Genomic DNA, 19412 nt, shown 5'->3' with positions numbered 1-19412 from the left:
TCATATCCTACCTTAGCCCGACCAGTTCCAGGTTTCACTCAGCCTATAAAACCATCAGTACAACAAACCTACCATCAACCTCACACTTTACTAGGTCAGCCTGCCCGGGCTCAGTTTCAGTTCATCCATCATATCCTCAGCCAGCCTACTTTCCTTACCAGCTAGAGAGACAACAGCCAGCTCTTCCATTACTCTCATCAAGTGATCTGCATCCACTGCCTCTTAATCAACCCACAGCACAAATGACTATACCTTACATGGGAGTCCCCAGTCTGCAGCCACCGTACGGAGTACCAAAACTGACCCTGCCATATTTCACCACTGATAGCAAAAGAGACAAATCTCAAGCTAGCCCTAGACAACCTCCTTGACCCCTATCCACAGCTAGACAAGAAGTATAAGTATCATGTTCTCCCGGAGCATCTGAAGCTGCCTGAGGCTCAAATGATCAGGCAGTCCTGCTAACATCATCCCTCTCACAGTGAGATTGCAGCAACCCTCACTGTTCGAGATGTCAAGATGGGTGATGCTAAAGGATTCCAGAGCTTTGCATTGCGTGTCCACCTGCTGGTCAGTATGCTGTTGTCTTTGTAAGGCCTGGCAGGTTATGAACTTAACTGCTGTTCCCATGTTGACCGCCTCCTTAGTAAACCACCTAATTACCTTAGTGACAGATTTCTACAGATTTGAGGAAAACTGACAGCAGCCACCGTGAACCCATACCACTTAGCTGCAGCAGAGGCTCTCAAATAAGCTTGTTCAGCGCTATCATCAGGAGCATCTAGTGAGCAACAAGACAACCAGAGTTGCAAAGGCCTGAGGTCAAGCTGCTTTCCATCATGGCATGGATTCTGGTACTTCTCACATTAATACCAATCAGTCCACACACCAGCAGCAGTACACACCTAGTTTGGATGGACCTTCCAAGGTCATGAAGGGCTCCTTGACAGTCCTACAGCTGCCCACCCATGCCTGTTCACTACCTCTCTCAGCTGTTCTCTTGATGCTTTATACAACCATATAGATAAGCTGTGGCAAATGGACATACTTCCTTACCGGAGTGAGAAACATGTCACCTGTTCTAAACAGGACAATGAGGCAATCCAGATGTTGGAGGCACGTGCTAAAAGAGTGACAGTTGATGGCATTAGGCATTATGCAAACTGAAAGAACCACTAGAGGTAGTCATGTCCAATTTGAGGAGTACTGAGAGGAGACTCCTCAAGGACCCGGAACGGGCCAAAGTTTACAATACTGAGATTCTCAAATTGGAGCAGGTTGGGTATGTTAAGAAGCTTTCCCGTGATGCTATCAACAGTTCAGCTGAATCCTGGTACCTACCTCACCATTTGGTTCATCCAAGTATCGGCTGGTGTTTAACTGTTCATTTCGATACCAGGGCATGTGCCTAAATTACCTGCTCATTCCCGGCTGACTCTCCCCTCCTTAAAAGATGTCCTCCTGCGTTTTCGCCAGCACCCAGTTGCAGTTAGTGGTGATATAAAGGGAATGTTTCATTAGGTCCAACTACTTGCTGAGGACAGACCCTTGCTTAGGTTTCTGCAGTGAAACATGAGGAGGGAGAAGAAACCTGATGTATAAGCTCACTAACCCTCAGATGCCCAGTCAAGCAGTGTTGAGCTCTGGCTGGCACAGAATCATACCGATCCACTGGAATCTACCTTGGGGCTCAAGTGGAAGTGTTCCTCTTATTACCTGAGCTACCAGTATAAACCACAGGAACAGTCTCCCTTGATGGTGAGAAGGATCTGTCATGTACCTGCTAGGCGGTACAATCCATTAGGATTCATCACACTGTACACAACCAGAGCAAAAATCCTTGTCCAACAGCTCTGGACCAAGAAGAGAGATTGGGATGATCCCAACCTGCCAGCAGATCACTGTGAGGCATGGGAGGCATGAGAGGCTGAATTACCCTTTCTCCATACCATTTCTAGTCCATGCTGCTATACACCGATAGGCAAGCACTGCACCTTGATCACAGCTCAAGATCTCCACATCTTCTGTGATGCTTCTGAGCAAGCATATGGAGCTGTTGCCTATCTGCTTAGCAAGCACAATGGTGAGAGTCACACAAGTTTTGTAATGACCAGATCAAGAGTTGCACCCAAAAGGCACCAGTCAATACCATGACTGGAGTTGTGTGGAGAACAGGCAGGGGCTGAACTGGCCCAACTCCAGCAGATGGAGTTAACTATTAACTTCCGATGTATCACATCAACAACCATTCTGGAGTGGCTCCAATCAGAAACATGCCATTTCAATGTGTTTGTAGGGACGAGAGTCTCAGAGATTCAAGACCTAACCAAACCCAAGTCCTGGAGGTAATCTTGAGGTCAATGAGTGTCATTATATGTGCCTGAGTAGTGGGTGTAATTTACAATCCACTTACCAATGTTTGTGTTTCTAGGTCTTACGGTGTTTGCTGCACACTTTTTAGCTGCCTGGGGATTTGAACCCCAGACCTTTGGATCCCAAAGAAGAAGAGAAGCTAGCTTATTGAATGTTGTTTCCACACACCTTCTCACAACATGAGGCATGATATCACATATGCTAGACTGTGGTATTTTTGGCTGTTTAAACTTAAAACACTTACAACAGTTGAAATGTTAGCGATAAAATTCTGATCACACATCATTCGGCTGTTTTCGTGTGTATTGTCAAATATTTTGGTGACATTTGATGAAAAACTGAGCAAAAAAGAAAATTGTGTGCATACAGTATAAATTACTGCAAGATACTGAAAATCACTGCGGATAAAAATGTTATACAATTCAAAACACTTGATGACTACCATCTAGAGAATGTCTGTGTCAATGTTGGTAGCATTTTAACGAATATTTGTGGAGATATAAGTGTTGATTTATTTAGCATATTTTGAAAAATATAGAGTGACAGACTTCTGAATTAACCATAGGTTGCAATGAGGCAAACCTTTGTCACATTTCAGTGGATGTGCTGAAAAATAATATTCAGCTCCATAAGAGGTACGGGTGATTTATTTATATTTTTTTAAATGTTCGGAATGTGAATTTTCTAGAAATGTAAATTTGTTGTAATAAGTGATGCCCACTTAAAGCAATTATTACCAAATTTTATGCATCAACTGAGTCATGAACCTAGTTCATGCACACCGAATTTTGTACAAATCGATGTAGCCAAAAACGAGATTTAAACGTTTCGCATTAGTGGCGCCCCCTAGAGGTGCAGTGCAATGTGCTTTAAGACGTAAACTAAGTGAAAACTCCTGAACATGTGTCTCAAATTTCAGGTTGATAGCTCAATGCATTTATGAGTTACTGCTAATTTTTGAAAATTAGCAATTTTGATAAAAATGTCTTGGCTTGTAAAATCAAGATGGAATGACCTATTGAAATTTACTTGATAACTTTAGATCAACGAAGTCCATAGACGATGTTTGTAAAAAATTGGATTTTGAGAAAATTGAGGAAAAGTCGCAATATTTGACATTTTTAGGACAAAAAAAAGGAATTTGCAACCCACCTGCCAATTTTGGTGACGTTTCGATGTAAGTTTTTTGTTGCACAAACACTTTTAGCAGAGAAAAAGAATTATAAGTAGACCTACAAGCAGTTATTAATGGGGTCCAAGCCTCCGGTGCAAGTCGCAATATGCGGCCCATGAGTGCAATGCAAGTTGCAGGTGGAGAACAGCACAGAGATTAGAAAACATTCCGTTCAAAGACAGTATTGTGGAAAAATTATTTTAGCATATTTATGATTCTGCAACAAAAGCATCGCCTAGTGGACGATTGGCAGCAAATTTTGCACAGAGCCTCGGTGAGGGATGGGAAACTACTGGCCCATGTTTCGCATTAATCGGACAGAGCTACATGGAGATATGACACCATGTCCATTTGACTGCAACCCACAGGAAGTTTTTGCTTTATAACTTGTGGATTGTTTGGAATATCAAAATTCTTTTAACAACTTTTGATCATGGGCATCCATAGATTCTATGTGCACAGTTTCGTGCAGATCGGACTCACGGCCTAGGAGGAGTTCGAAAAAGTAGATTCACGTATTTCATGATTTTGCAACAACACTGCCACCGAGTGGCCAATTGGCACCAAATACTACTACTACTACTGAACCAAGTTCCGAGATATAAACTTTTCGCATTTGTAGGAACCAATTGGCGCCAAATTTTGCACCAAGCCTCAGTGGGGCATGAGAAAGTACCGGCCCATGTTTTGTGTTAATCAGACAAACCTATGTTCAGATATGACATCACTTCCTGTTTTACTGCAACCTACAGAAAGTTTTTCCTGTATGACTATTTTTTTTTTACTTTAATTTTTGTATCAAAATTCTTTTAATAACTTTCAATCATGAGGGTCCATTGATTCCACGTGCAGATCGGACTCATGGCCTAGGAGGAGTTCAAAAAAGTAGGTTTTGCATATTTTGCACTTTTGAAAAAAAAATTTAAAAAAACAGGTGGAAATGGGCGTGGCCTATATCACGAGATGCAGCTCAATTTAGGAAACACGTGTATGGGTTTTCAAATGTGCAACTTACTATGTGGGAGTAACTGGCTGAAGCGCATTTACCTTGATTAGAGCGCCACCGGCTGGTGGCTTGGACCCCTTCATCTTTTCTATTTTCCATTAGGCATTTGCCATTTAGTATTTCACATTTGGCTTTTCAAGCTGTATGTAAATGAGAAAGTGTGGCCCAAAGGTGGAGGAAGGGTTTTAAATGGCAGGGGTAGCTGCCTGCTAAAGAGCACACTGCAATGAAAAAGGAGCAAGTAGAGTGAGCAGGGGCGAAGGGAGGACTATTATTTATAAGCCAATGACTTCAACTTGATAAAAGTGTTCTAACATTTCAGTCCATGTGGCCTCACACACAAAGTAACCAGTGAAAGGAGCGTTAGCAACTCCACCACAATTCCTGTCAGTCTGATGGCGAGAAAGCAGCGGACAGTGCAGCAGGTAAGAGGCTAACATTAGCGACTAGCTATAGTAGCTGTTGTTGGCATGCATGACTAACGTTACGTTGATACCATGGCCACTTGCAAACAATAAACAGGCAGTGTCAAATCATGTAGGGAGCAATACACTCTAAGAAACAAAATCGTCTTCCTGCACTATTGTCATATGAGTCTGCCAGGTGATGCTGGCTAACAGTGAAGACCAGGGCCCGGTTTTTCAAAAGGTTTAATCCGGATAAAATTGATCCGGATTTAGTAATCCTTTTTTTGCGATCCGTGATCACGTAATCCAGCTTACTTTTGGAGCCAGTTTTTTAAAGCAACATCGGATTGGATCAATCTGATCCGGATAGGAACTTTACAGGATCACCAAATCTGGATAACCAGTGCTGGATAACCAGTGCTCAAACAGGATAGGAAATCACAATGTAGAACTATAGATATGTAAAGAGCAACAAGTAGAATAGCCAGTGAGGGGTCAATATAAGTTTATTTTTATTTGAAATGAAAACACACACATTTAAAAAAAACTAAAAACAAGAAAAACCCCACCCCATCCTCTTCCAGCAGTCCGCTCATCTGAGACCTACAACACAAACACTGCTCATTGCAGAGCAAGATGTGCAATTGAGCGTTTAAATAGAGTTCTTAAGAGGCGCTTTGCATGCCTTAACTACCTGAGAGCGGAACCACAGAAAGCATGCAACATAACCCTTGCCTGTATTGTCCTGCACAACATCGCTACTAAGCGCAATGTCCCTCTCTGTGCTGACAATGATGCACCTGAGCCCCTTGGAGACCCTAACCAACTTCCTGCATTCTGCCAGAACGAGCAAATATTTCTGATTTGGATTTGTTTTGGATTTCAAAAATCAGTGATTGCCATTCTTTGCATTTTTTTGGTTATTCTGTAATCATTGCATGCATCACTAATAAATATTCTAAATACAAACATTTTGTGATTGTGATGAATATATATATCAATTAGTGACAGAATAAAATTTATTGTTTTTGCTCAATTTTGACAGCTGTTTGGGGGATTATTTTATGAGGGTAAACTCTTTCTACTTTGCTGTAGGCCTATACTGAAAGGCTGAATACGTTAAAGCCTACCTAATCACTGTAGCCTGACGGATGAACAAATAAAATTAAAACCTTATGAATAAATAGGATATCTTGTAAGATACTGCATGATCCAAATATAGTATTATTTGATACATTTTTGCCATGAAATCCACGCTGAATCCACCCTTCTGATGGGATCAGTTTAATCCAGATTTTTTGGATCAAAGTGATCCAAAAAATCCCTATTTATCCCTATCCCTATTTACATACAGCTTGAAAATCCAAATGTCAAAGGCCTAATGGAAAATGGAAAAGATCAAATTTGAAATGCAAAATGTGAAATGCAAAATGTGCAAAATGCACAGTGCAACTACCACCTAGAATTTTTAAAATAGTAGAAATGTAATTGTAGTGTCAATATTAATAAATTAATAATAATAGGAATGACAAAATAATGTCAGTATTAGTAACAGAGCCAATAACAACTGTAGTAGCAGTTGTCAAGCAGGAACACGGGGGCAGCAAGTGGCCCACAACCACAGATCCAGACTCTGCAGCTCCGGAGGCAGAAATACCTGCTGAAAGTGACAGAAGGAGAGAGGAGAGAAACAACAAAGCACAGAACTACGGGAGAGAGAAGATGTTGAGTTAGTAACATGCTGTAATATAAAAGGATATAAATGCATACAGATGGAGAGGGATTGAAGGAGAGAGGAAAGACGTGCATCATGGGATGTCTCCCGGCAGTCTAGGCCTATAGCAGCACAACTAAGGGATGGTTCAGCACTCATCTGTGCCAGCCCTAATTATAAGCTTTATCAAAGAGGAAAGTCTTAAGCCTACTCTTAAATGGGGAGATGGTGTCTATTAGTCATATTACTATTATTGTTATTATTGTCATTATTATTCCTATCACTATCATTTCTATTATCGTTACTTTGATATTACCACTACCATTATATTATTATTTTATTAGAATTTGCATTGTGCTTCCTCCCCTCCCTCAACCCAACCGGCAGTGGCGGGTACTGCCTCTTAAAGGAAGTTTTTCCTTGCCACTGTTGCACCAAGTGCTTGCTCATGGATTTGTTGGGTCTCTGTAAATAATATTATAAAGAGTACGGTCTAGACCTGCACTATAGGAAAAGTGCAATGAGAAAATTTCTGTTATGAATTGCGCTATAAATAAAATTTAATTGAATTGAATTTTGCATTTGGCATCTCTGCCTCAACCTCCTTTACTCTCCGCAGGGGATAGTGTTCCCTCTTTATGGCCTTGTTGAGGTCTTGGGGGTCAATTGTTTGGCTTTTGGACAGTGACCATGCTGTTAACCCAGTCAGTGGGTTCTGTCTGTTTTTCAACCACACCAAGTTTCTCCATCCTTTCCAGTTCACTTTCGATTTTGTCTTTCAGTGCTAAAAACACCTTTCTGGGTGAATGAATAACTGGAGCTACTGCTGAATCAATCTGAATGTGATGCTGTCCAGGTCCACACCCCGACCCTGTAAACACATCTTTATAATCTCTCGGGATGTCTGTTTCCTCTTCCCTGTCCATCTTGTAGAGTCTTTTTACTAATCCCATTTGTGTGCAGGAATCTCCTCCTAAAATAGCAGGGAAGTTGGCTTCTATTATCTGGACTTCCAACTCATGCACTTCAGTTTTGTACTCACACTTCAGCTTCACCCTTCCCTAATGGCACCACCATGTGGCAGGGAATATGTCACCAACTTGGAGCTGGACTGCAGTAACGCTGTATACTTTTGAGCCACTTTTCGAAAGGTTGTAAGAAGTAACAAGCTGCACCAGTATCTAACCTGAATGTGAGCTTTTGGCCTTTCACGTTGAGTACTTCAGTCCATTTTTTATGTTTTGTTTCTATGGTAGCTTCTTTTTCAATCAGAGTTGTTTTTTTTCTTTCATTTCACTCTCTTATTGTTCAATTTCATTAACACTTCTCTCAAGCTTTCCCTCAGTTTCTTTGTTCAGCACATGCGACCAAAGTGTTTTTTTCGTGAACACACTTTACATGTTTGACAATAGGCAGGACACTTGCGAGGCTCATGTTTGTATCCACATTTACTGCATTCACTTTTATCAATGACACTGCAATCTTTGGGCTTTTTTGTTAGCTTCATTTTACTTGTTCACCGCCACTTCATTTTCTTCATGTAAGGCTTTCAGGTGGCTTTGTTAGCTCTGCAGACATCAACAGCTTTACTCAATGATAGGTTGGGTTCCCTGAACAGTCTGGCTCTGACCTGATCATTAGTGACTCCACACACGATGCAGTCTCTTAAACTCGCAGTCCTTTGCTTTATTTTTCAGATCAGTCACATATGCATCGAATGACTCACTCTTTCCTTGGACCCTTGTAAAAAACATGTCTCTCAGGTATGTTATGTTCCTCCTTGGCTCACAATACTGCCGAAACCTTTCTTACAGTACAACCAAGTCATCCACATTGTCATCAAAGTCCATGGTATTAAATATCTTTGTAGCATCGTCTCCAGCCACAAGTTTTAACACTTTATATTTTCTTTTTTTTTTTGGAGATGCCACTTGTCACGATGTATAGCTCAAATGTCTGGATCCACAAACACCAGTTTTCCTTTCAGGCACAAACTGTAGTTTCTCCATTGTTTACTTCTGACACCATGTCATATATTGTTATGGAACAATGATGACAGACAGAGAGCACTGTGACTGTTTACTGAATGCTTATTCTACCTCCTTATTCCAGGTTATTCAGCAGGTAACTAACTTAACAGCACCCCCACAGGTTAAGCACTAGTTACTTCAAATCACACAAACCAGAGCTGGTGATTGTCGGAACAGTGGAAAGACTAACCAAGACGGGTTTTGGTGAGCTTTATTTTGTTTCTGTCGAGTTTGAATGAAGTGCGTTTTACGATGAGTTTACCAGGAAATTAGTTCAGTGAAAGAGAAATGTGAATTCAGAAGGTGTACGGTTGTATTTCTGTTTTATAAGCAAAATATGTGTAAAAATATTTCCTTACTTGACATTTTGATAGTTTATTAGACTATAAAGCTGTGTAACATAGTGAACTTGCCGCTTGCAAAATCTCCCAGCTGGAACTACCCGAGCTATGCTATGGGACTATCGCCTCACGAGGCGCAAGTGGTATTATAACACAGGATGAGCTGGGGTTAGCAGGTTAGCATGCTAATTTCAGTAGCTATCTCTGTAACACAATACATCATTGACATGACATCCGAACTGTTACTTCTTCACATTCCGTTGATAAGGTTAGTTCATTTTTTCAACATTTGAAAATAAAAATTATGGCCAAATCTTACATATTGTCACCTTTAAAAGTAAATGACTGAAATAAAAAAAACAAGTACAGAAGTTAAGAAATCAGAAATCGTTTAATTCAGTCAGGTTCTGGACAAGCATAGACAATGGACAAGAATCAAAAGGACTTCTAAGAGCTTGCCACACACCAAAAAAACAAAACAAAAACTGTTGCTCTGTACCTGATATGGACAGAGAGGCAGGAGACACCGATATGGAACCAGATGTATGTTTATTGGATTACAGCCAGAGTAGACAGGGACGCAGGTACAGAGAAGGGGAACCCCCCTGGAGTGGAATGGAGTGGATACATCGCTGGTGTAGGATGGAGTGGGGAACACGCTGGAGTGAAAATACACTGGCGTAGCATGGGGCAGTTGAGACGACTCTCATGTGGCATCCTTAGTACAACGAGGTCGGACAACTGGCTGAGGTAAGTGCTGCGTGTTTGTGCTGAGCTTTTATGCTGACTGTGAATAGGTGCTGATAGGGAGCAGGTGTGTGATAGGGTGAGTAAGATGTTCATCAGGCTGGCTTGTCAATTAGAAGAACAAATCATAGGTGTGATATAGAGGACTCAATTCATGTGGTCACAAGTTCCAAATATTACTGTGTAGAGAAACGTACCACACAGGAAAAAAAAGTACAATAATACATTCCAAAAATACAGAATGATCCTTGAATGAATAGGAAGGCTACCATGTTTTAAAAAATGTCCATAACATGATAGATTACCACAACAAGATACAGCATGATAAATACACACAAAACATTTAGGAAAATAAGGAGGCTTTCAAAAAACAATTAAACAATAATGAATACATTTTTTAAGTAAATACAAACAAACAGAGTCTAATGTTGCAGGTGGTGTAACTGTTATTATTTCCCCTTGGAAAGGAAGAAACAATGTGAAAGCAAGCTTAATTATTTTGACTGACTAAAAATACCTCACTATTATGTATATAGGCTATATTCATATTTATATGTTATAAGCTATTTAGTATAGCTATAGTATATTTTTTGGTCCTGGAATGATCTGCAGGCCAAGCTCAAACTTGAGACCTTTATTTAAACTTAGAATAAGGGATGTGGTCACTGCTAGCTGCAGCTGCTTCAATTAATTAACAAACACATGACTAAATATTGCTGCCTTGTTAATGCACCACATTACATAATGGATGTTTTGTCTTACATATAGTTGCTGTTGTGATCTGATGTTGTTCCCTTATGTGTTGGATGCTGCTATGTACCACTGATGGTGGTGGAAAGCTAGAATAGCATACTCAGAGAGAAACTGTGTACATTGTTATTGGACTTGAGGGGGTTTTGTGTGTGCATCACGTCATACTATTGTATTATTCTATTTATAAATTATGACACTGTGCGCCACAGTGAAAACCAAACAGAGACCTATCTGGTAGTCTGTTCAGATATGCCTGTTGTGTGATATCAGGTAAAATTGTTATATTAAAGAATACTGTTACAGAATGGTATGCTCCTCCAGTATGCATCCGTTATGGTTGCGTTTATGCTAACATACTGTATACTGTCAGTTTCCTATAGCCTCGTCTTGGCTTTGCGTTTAGCTGTCGGCTGCTCTCGGTTGTCTCTCGTGCCTCATCGGTATTCCTAGGCAATCCTCGGCGCGCGCCCGCAGTCCAGCAGCAGCAGCAGCAGCAGCGGCACGCGCATCTCATGAGAGAGGATAGGGCATCTGCAGAGCTCGAGACGCTTCTGAGCTTGGAATGACGCCATGAGCTCGCATCGTGTGTGATGGAGGTGATGTTTTGGTAGGAACCGCTACCGTAGGTTGCTGTGGCGTCGCGTGAGGAGCCTGAACACGACCATGAAGCTGCTGTTTGTGGTAACACTTTTATGGCGCGAGGCGTTGTGCGGATCTCCCAGCGTCCAGATCGGTAGGATTTTCATGTCATCGCCCCACCGTTCTCATCTTTACCCCTCTCGTTCATCGGTCTGTCTAAATTATTCTCATTCTTCGCTTTTCTCCTTCTCCCATTCATCGTTCCCCTCTTCCTCCTGCTAATGTGGGCCTCTCTCATATCTGTCCTCACTGTACCACTCTTAGTAACGAGAGGCCTCCTGACTGTATGGCGGCTGCTGCAGTGTTCTAATTATGTCAACATTTTCGTCTTTTATATTTATGTATGTGCATCTTACTAGCAGTGCAGTGTGTGGCTTGTGGGCGCGCGCGTGTGTGCATGTGTGTTTGTCTTTAAGGTGTTAACTGACACCCTAAAGGCAGGTAAATCCAATATAATTCAAATCCAGCACTAAAAACGTATTTGCTGAGCTCCAGTCCTTGTTGGACTGCAAATGCAGGTATGAAGACCCCTGAGAGGATGTGTTGGATTTTCAGCCACATGCCATTAGGCCTACATTACAGTATATGAATAGACTATAATTAGACATGCAATTACTATTGTGACTATGTTTTTCTGTTGTTAGAATTTAGCTATCAAAATGATTTCATAGTATTTATTTTGGTGCTTTTTCCAATCATTTCACATTACAGGGGTTGACAAAATTACGTGTCATTTCAAGGATTTCTTTCATTGTCAATTGCTCATGAAAACACCCAAAACAACAATGCCTACTATCAAGTATTGTGTGTGTATCCAAAGCCTGATATATATTATTCCTCTGTGTCATGGATCTCCATTGTTGTCCAAAAACAAGACTAGAGTCTACAGCCATGCTAGTGGCTCTATGAGGCTGCATAGCGGTGCTTTGAGCTAAATGCTAACTTTCGCATGCTACATGCTCAAAATGACAATGCTAACATGCTGAAGTTAACTTAAATTAGTTCAGTGTCTCAGCATGCTAACATTTGTTATTAGCACTTAACACAAAGTAGGATACAGCTGAGGCTGATGGGAATGTCAATAGTTTTGCAAGTATTTGGTGATAAACCTAAGTATTGGACAAATTGAAATTTTCACCAGAAGATGGCGCTAGATGAAAAGAGAAAGAGAAAGATTTTTAGAGTTATTACAAATCGTCCAGAGGGGGACATGAATGTCTACACCAAATGTAATGGCAATCCATCCAATAGTTGTTGAGACATTTCACTTAAACCCAGAAATGTCAACCTCATAGCCTTTCATAGAGGTCATGTAGTATATAAACATGTGCAAAATGGAGTGTAAATACAGTACACAGAGGTTTGGTGGTGGTTGAGTTTGAGTGAGAAAACAATTCATGAAATTTGATTTGGTCAAATTTGATTGATTTGGTTTGAATGCATTTTGTGTCAAAGCAAAGAAAAGTGATCCCACAGTTTAATCCACATTGATTTCTTTTGTGCTGACTGTATGATGAGTTTTGAAAAAGTTAACTCACCATTGAGAAATATGTGTTGATGTAACAGATTAAAGGTCTAAATGCATTAAACTGATCACAGGAAGTCATTCCTGCCTGTGGCCATCAAACTCTTTAACTGCGAACGCGTTTAATGACCCTAGGTCATTAAACTGGACATTGGATCATTACATCTCTGCCATACTTGAATAATTATGCAATATTCTGTGTACTACTCTTTTTTCCGTGCAATATTTAGTTTTCCCATGTTAGTTTTTTCCTATTTATTGACATTGATATTATATATCTCCACTACTGCTGTGCAATATCTTAATAATCTCAATAAGCTACACTTAACTTGACAGTACATGCACCACTACTTATTACTTATTACTGATTTTATTACATTGTATTATTATACTGTATTATCATCATCAACCGGTAAACCCACTTGGTACTTCACACTATTTTATCTTATACTTATACCCACCTGATACTTAATTTATTTTCTGACCTGTTTTTATAGAGTTTTATAGTGTATTATATTTTTTGCTAGTACTTTCTCCTGTGTGCACTGACGTAAAGGCGAGCTGCTGTAACAAAGAGTTTCCCTTCGGGGATCAATAAAGTATTTCTGATTCTGATTCTGATATCGAATTACCTTAATTTTGGTAAAAGGAAGAGCAGGTTTACACTCACTTCCGGCTATCAGAATAAAATCATCTTTCATATTAAATAACAAAATCTAAATTACGTTAAATTAATTTTATCAGGGGCACCACTCCTTTACAAGGAGAAAATCTTGAGTCATTTATAATAATTTAGTCTTGATCTGAAGTTGCTACAGAGTTCTTGTCTCAGGACAGTGACCGGAATATTTCATACACACAAACACACAATAACCAAAGTTTTATAAATGTTTATTTAACTACTACACACACAGGACAATAACTAAACAATTAAATAAACTAGGCACCGTTCAACAACTGAGAAGTTTTGTAAAGTCAAGGGAGATTATTATTAGGAATTTTAATCACTTGAGGTAATTTAGCTATCCTACCTATGTTTATGGGAGATCCTAATTTTTATTTAACGTTACATTTTTTAATTACTCTCATTAAGCTAAAGCATCAAACCCCAATATCACAGAAAAGTGTCTGTGGAGTTTTGGCTGAGCAGGGCAGGCATTGCCCTGGAGGGGAGAGGAGAGGAGAAGCAGTGTCATTTCTCTGGGGCCGGATAAAACTCCCCGGAGTTCCATGTTCCGGACGCGCTGTCGGTCCCGCGGGGCGACTTCGGCTCGAGTCGGGTCTCTTCTTCCATAATCGGCTGATGACGTTCAGTTGTGATGGCAAAGCTGTGTGAGAATTAATAAAGTTTAATTCTCCCATGTTAAAGGTTTGTCTCATCAGTTGTTGGAAGGCACTACAAACTTTTATGAATAAAATGGGATATTATCCACTTATAAGTAATTAACAGACAGTGTTAATTAAATGTCATAGATGGTAATATATGTTACATCATATGCTTTTGTGACGACACACACATATATCTGTAACAGTAAATGAAATAGTAAAATAAAATCACAAAAGCTAAATGTCCATTTCAGCAATCTTTGGATCTCATGATGTCTTTTTACTCACCGCTATGGTCACATGCTTGACCTAGTCTTGACACATGGTCTCTCGTTCTCAGACCTAGCTATCTCACCACATCTACCTGTCCTTTCAGATCACTACTTCTTTACTTTTAAGGTCACACTGTCTAGACATTATATTAGCCACTCTGAAACTTACAGCCATCATACTGACTCAACTACTACTCATAAACTTGCTGAGAAACTTGAGTCTGCTGTAACCACCATAGATCAGCCCTACTGCCTCAACAAGTTCACTGACAATTTCAGGCAAATACTGCTGGACGCATTTAATTCAGTCGCCCCCCGTCCACTAGAAAAACTAGACCAAAACCATCCCCCTGGTCCCTTAAACAAAAATGCAGAAAACTTGAACACAAATGGAGAACAACCAAGCAAGAAACTTCAAATATCCTGCTCGAATATAAATGTGCTCCTCATGCTTCTAGAATGACTTATTTTTCTGGCCTGATACAAAATAATAAAAATAACCAGAAATGTATTTTTAACATTGTCATTCTTTTCAAAACTCCTTGAAAAAGCAGTGGCTTAGCAACTCACAGATTACCTCTCATCCAACAACCTGTATGAACCTCATCAATCTGGCTTCAGAAAATTCCACAGCACAGAAACTGCTTGGAAAAAAGTGGTTAATGACCTACTACTTGCTTCTGACTCTGGCTCAGTTTCAATATTGGTGCTCTTAGACCTCAGCGCAGCTTTGATTGATCACCACATTCTATTACATCACCTGCAAAGTTATATAGGACTCACTTATACTGCTCTCTCCTGGTTCAGGGATCTGTGCTCAGACCTATTCTCTTCTCTATTTGTTGCCCCTTGGTATAAAAATCAATAGTTACAAACTAGGTTTCCATTTCTATGCCGATAATACCCAGCTTTACATTTCCAATAAGACGCCTGGCTGATGAAACTAGAAGAATGCATATCAGAAACCTAAAGATGGATGTCTAACTTTCTTCTTTTAAATGCTGAGAAAACTGAAATGCTAATTCTTGGTCCAAAGCAGATTAGAAATAAAGTCTGATGTCACGCTGAACATAGCTGGTTCCACAATTTCACAAAGCCCCTGTATTAGTAATCTTGGTGTCCTATCGATCCCAACCTCTCCTTTGAAGAACATATCAACAATATTACAAAGACTGCACATTTCCACTTACGCAACATTGCCAAGATTTGTCCCATTCTTTCCATGGCTGATGCTTTTGTCTCATATAGGCTTGACTACTATAATACACTTTTCTCTGGCTTACCTAAATCAACTATTAGCAAACTACAACTTGTACAAAATACTGCTCCTAGATTATTAACCAAAACTAGAATATTTGAGCATGTTGCCCCATTCTTATTTCATTACATTGGCTCCCTGTACATGCTAGATCTGACTTCAACATTCTACTTTTAACTTGATACTACATGGACTTGCACCATCCTACTTATGATCTTTAGTCACTCCTCATATACCTGCCAGGGCTGTACGATTTCAAACTGCCGGTCTTTCTGTTCCAAAAATAAAAACCCTAATAGGCGGTAGGGCTTTCTCTTACCAAGCCCCTCTTCTTTGGAATGGTCTTCCTACCCAAATTCGAGAAGCTAGTCAAGGCTCAGTCGACTCATTCAAAAGTAAACTCAGAACCCATCTTTTCGCATCAACCTTCAACCTCACTTAGTCTGCCCTAAATACTAGGGCTGGACCCGAATAGTCGAATATTCGGGTATGCGTTCATTGGGTAGGTATTCGATTTTCAATTTTGGGATTTGGATATTCACACACACACCTACACCTCTGTCTCTTACTGCACACCACTGCCTACACACACCAGCTTGCCCCGCCCCGCCTCTGTTTCTCTCTTGCTGTATCATACAGGGACAGACACATACAGGCTGTATGTCTGCTCTGTTGACTTTCATTGTCAGCAGTATGTTTTATGAAGTCGCCCCAAAAACACAACTCGCGTTTTGGATTTTTTCACCCGCGATTCCGTTTTCACGGTAACAGGTGAGCCGCGTGTGGAGGAGGCTTGTTGCTAATGAAGTAGCCTATCGAAACGATCGAAACCAACGTGACAAAGTACCTGGTTGGTGCAGATGTCATTCGGTACCAGTGTCTGCTCACTGTTGCTTTACCTGGTCCATGCTTGTAAAATATCCACCGTGTCCACGTAATACCAGAAAACGTCTCTCTCTAACGTCTCTAAGTTCTTATATTCTCAACATATTTGTCAGTTGTCTCTAAACAGTGAGCGAGAGAGACGAGCAGACATAGGCAGGCCTGTGTGTGTGTGTGTGTGTGTGTGTGTGTGTGTGTGTGCGATCCTTTTAGCTTCATTGTTGCAGAAGAAGTGACGCCCCGCAGAAACACATAAAAAGCTTTAAGTTATAAATTCATGAGGTTATTATAAAGATCATCTCTTTATTGTTATTAGAAAAGAGCAGAGGAGCAGGATGGCTTGTTGACTGGCGCAGAGAAATGCTACTTTTATTCGAAAAGAGTTGGCAACACTGCATGCTAGTGGGCTTAGCCCAGTTGGCCAGGTTAGTCAAGCTCCTGTAGTGTCGCTGCCTCCGAATGGCAAACACAGAGCTGGAGGATCCTCCCATGACATTTAGATCCACTGTATGGGAGCATTATGGTTCCCGGTTAGTTACGATGGGCAACTATGAGTTTCAAACTATATGCCGACACTGTTCAACTGAAGTCGGGTATGTCTGTGGATAAATATGTCATTTATGACGGCATCACCCGAATGTGTCGATTAACTGAACGAGACAAAAACAGACTGGAAGGCCAGTCCTTCTCCCCAGTGTTCAGGCAGCCTCTCGCTGCAGATTCAGACTGTGCCAAAGCAATAACTAATGCTATAGGAGTGTTTATCACAACAGATATGTGACCATACTTATCATAGAGAATACAGAAAAACATACTGTCAAAGTGCTTGAGCCCCGCTACAAAATTTATTTTTTCTTATTGACAATATGACAGTATTTGTTTTCCCTTCTGTACCGAAAATGTACTGAACCGTGACCCTAAAACCAAGGTACATACCAAACCATGAATTTGGGTTTGCATCAACTCTGGCCTGGGTGATGTAACTCTATGAACCAATCATGTATAATTAGCTTATAATTAGCTTATAATTAGCGGAATTCTCAGAGAAGCCCTGTGGAAATTAGTCAGCTAGCTAGCTGACTAACATTATGCTGACATGTTTTCATGGCACAATGCAAAGACCACGTAGAAATTTTTATTTTTTTTTAAATAGTAGAATAGTAATTGTAGTGTTAATATTAATAAATTAGTAATAATAGGAATGACAGCCATAGAAAAAACAATGTCAACAACAACTGCAGTAGCAGTTGTCGAGCAGGAACACGACACGGGGGCAGCAGGTGGACCACAACCACAGATTCAGTCTCTGCAGCTCCAGAGGCAGAAATACCTGCTGAAAGTGACAGAAGGAGAGAGGAGAGAAACGAGAAAGCACAAAACTACGGGAGAGAGAAGATGTTGAGTTAGTAACATGCAGTAATGGGATAATAATGCATACAGATGGAGAAGGAGAGAGGAAAGAGGCACATCATGGGAAGTCTCTAGGCAGTCTAGGCCATAGCACCATAACTAAGGGATGGTTCAGGACTCACCCAAGCCAGCCCTAATTATAAGCTTTATCAAAGAGGAAAGTCTTAAGCCTACTCTTAAATGTGGAGATGGTGTATGCCTCCCGAACCCAAACTGGGTTCATCTGTCTCAACTCCAGTCTAGGCTCCCAGAGCTGTCAAAGGCACAATCGAGTCCTGCATGTGATATAAGATTGCCACTTTGAGACACTTTCTAACCAACTGAAAGATGATAGAAAAGTATGACTGAATATTACAATAATTCTTTTTCACTATATTGCTATGTTCTTTCACTTCTTTCAGACTGGACATACGCGTAACTTGGATAGATTTAGGCTTAATAAAAATGTGTGTGTGTACCAAAAATGTACAGATTATGCAATTCAGTTTCTTCATATTTTGATTTTTGCACTTAATTCTATGTGAAACTTTGCCTCGGTAATAGGAAATGTAGTTGAAAATATATTAAAGTCAAAGTCAAATATATTTATAAGCATGTTTGAAAACAACTGATTTTGACCAATGTGATGCACAAATTAAAAGAAACAGCCGGGACAAAATATATGAAACAATAACACAATATAATAAAATTAAAACACAAAATAAATAGAGAATATATATATTAAATCATAATGGTTAATTCAGATTATTTATTTATAATTACAGAAGTGAGTGTGGCAGGGCAGAATGTCAAGGAGGTGTAAAGGGAAAATTCGGCACATTTTATGTGGATGTCCAATCAGCTTTGATGGTAAATACAGTCGATTGAAGCAATAAATTCCTCAGTGTGTGCTATATTGACTGAGAAGGCTGAGTTTACCTCATCATCACTGTTAAGTACCTGATTAACATGTGATTGGCGCACCTTGGTCACGCCAATCAGATGCTAATCAGGTACTCAACAGTGATGAAGTAGATGCAGCCAGAAAACAATAGGCCTGATTACTGATTACTGGGCCATCTTGGAAACTATTAGGTCAGTTTCAGGTGAAAGTAGCTATTAACAGATACTCAGGCAGATTCCTTCCTGAGGGCAGGGCTTATGTAACACAGAGTAGCTTAAATTTCTAGTTCCCGTCCCAGTTTTTCACAATTGAGAATGACTTCCGGATGGGAGCCGAAACGTCTTGATTCTAAAAACAGTGTCCAGATGACTACGACTGAAACCTTTTCTACGATAGAACACTCCTGGACAAATGAGGGACTACACCGTCTTAAGATGTTTTTGTCCCAATTCCAGTCATAAATATTAAACATGTTTAAAATGATTTGAATAAGAACAGTAGCAAGTGGATAAGAGGACAAATAATAAGAATCCTTCAACACCACACACTGTATAATTTTATCTCCCAACTGTCAACACTAACTGAGCCAGGCTGGAACAGACTTGGTCCAACATGATCTCAAATTGTACCAAATGAATATGGTTGTATTATTTTGAGATATTGGGGAAGGGA

General features: G+C 40.2%; 1 protein-coding gene across 9 annotated transcripts in view; it reads left to right on the top strand.

Moving 5' to 3' along the window:
• Window positions 1-10971: 10971 nt before the first annotated feature.
• LOC122873249 (glutamate receptor 2-like) overlaps window positions 10972-19412 on the top strand; it is a 150195-nt gene continuing 141754 nt past the window's right edge. For 2 of the 9 annotated variants that reach the window (XM_044189706.1, XM_044189705.1), the window contains exon 1: window positions 10975-11278. In XM_044189706.1, coding sequence (XP_044045641.1) covers window positions 11209-11278 — 70 coding nt within the window. In that variant the 5' untranslated portion in view covers window positions 10975-11208. Of the gene's footprint in view, window positions 11279-19412 lie in introns of all 9 variants that reach the window. The other 7 variants (XM_044189703.1, XM_044189700.1, XR_006377388.1 and 4 more) reach the window with 6 other exon arrangements.

This window comes from Siniperca chuatsi, linkage group LG3, assembly GCF_020085105.1.
Source record: "Siniperca chuatsi isolate FFG_IHB_CAS linkage group LG3, ASM2008510v1, whole genome shotgun sequence".
NCBI lineage: Eukaryota > Metazoa > Chordata > Actinopteri > Centrarchiformes > Sinipercidae > Siniperca > Siniperca chuatsi.
Note: the sequence above shows the minus strand (reverse complement) of the source record. Positions and strands in the feature narration are given on the sequence as shown.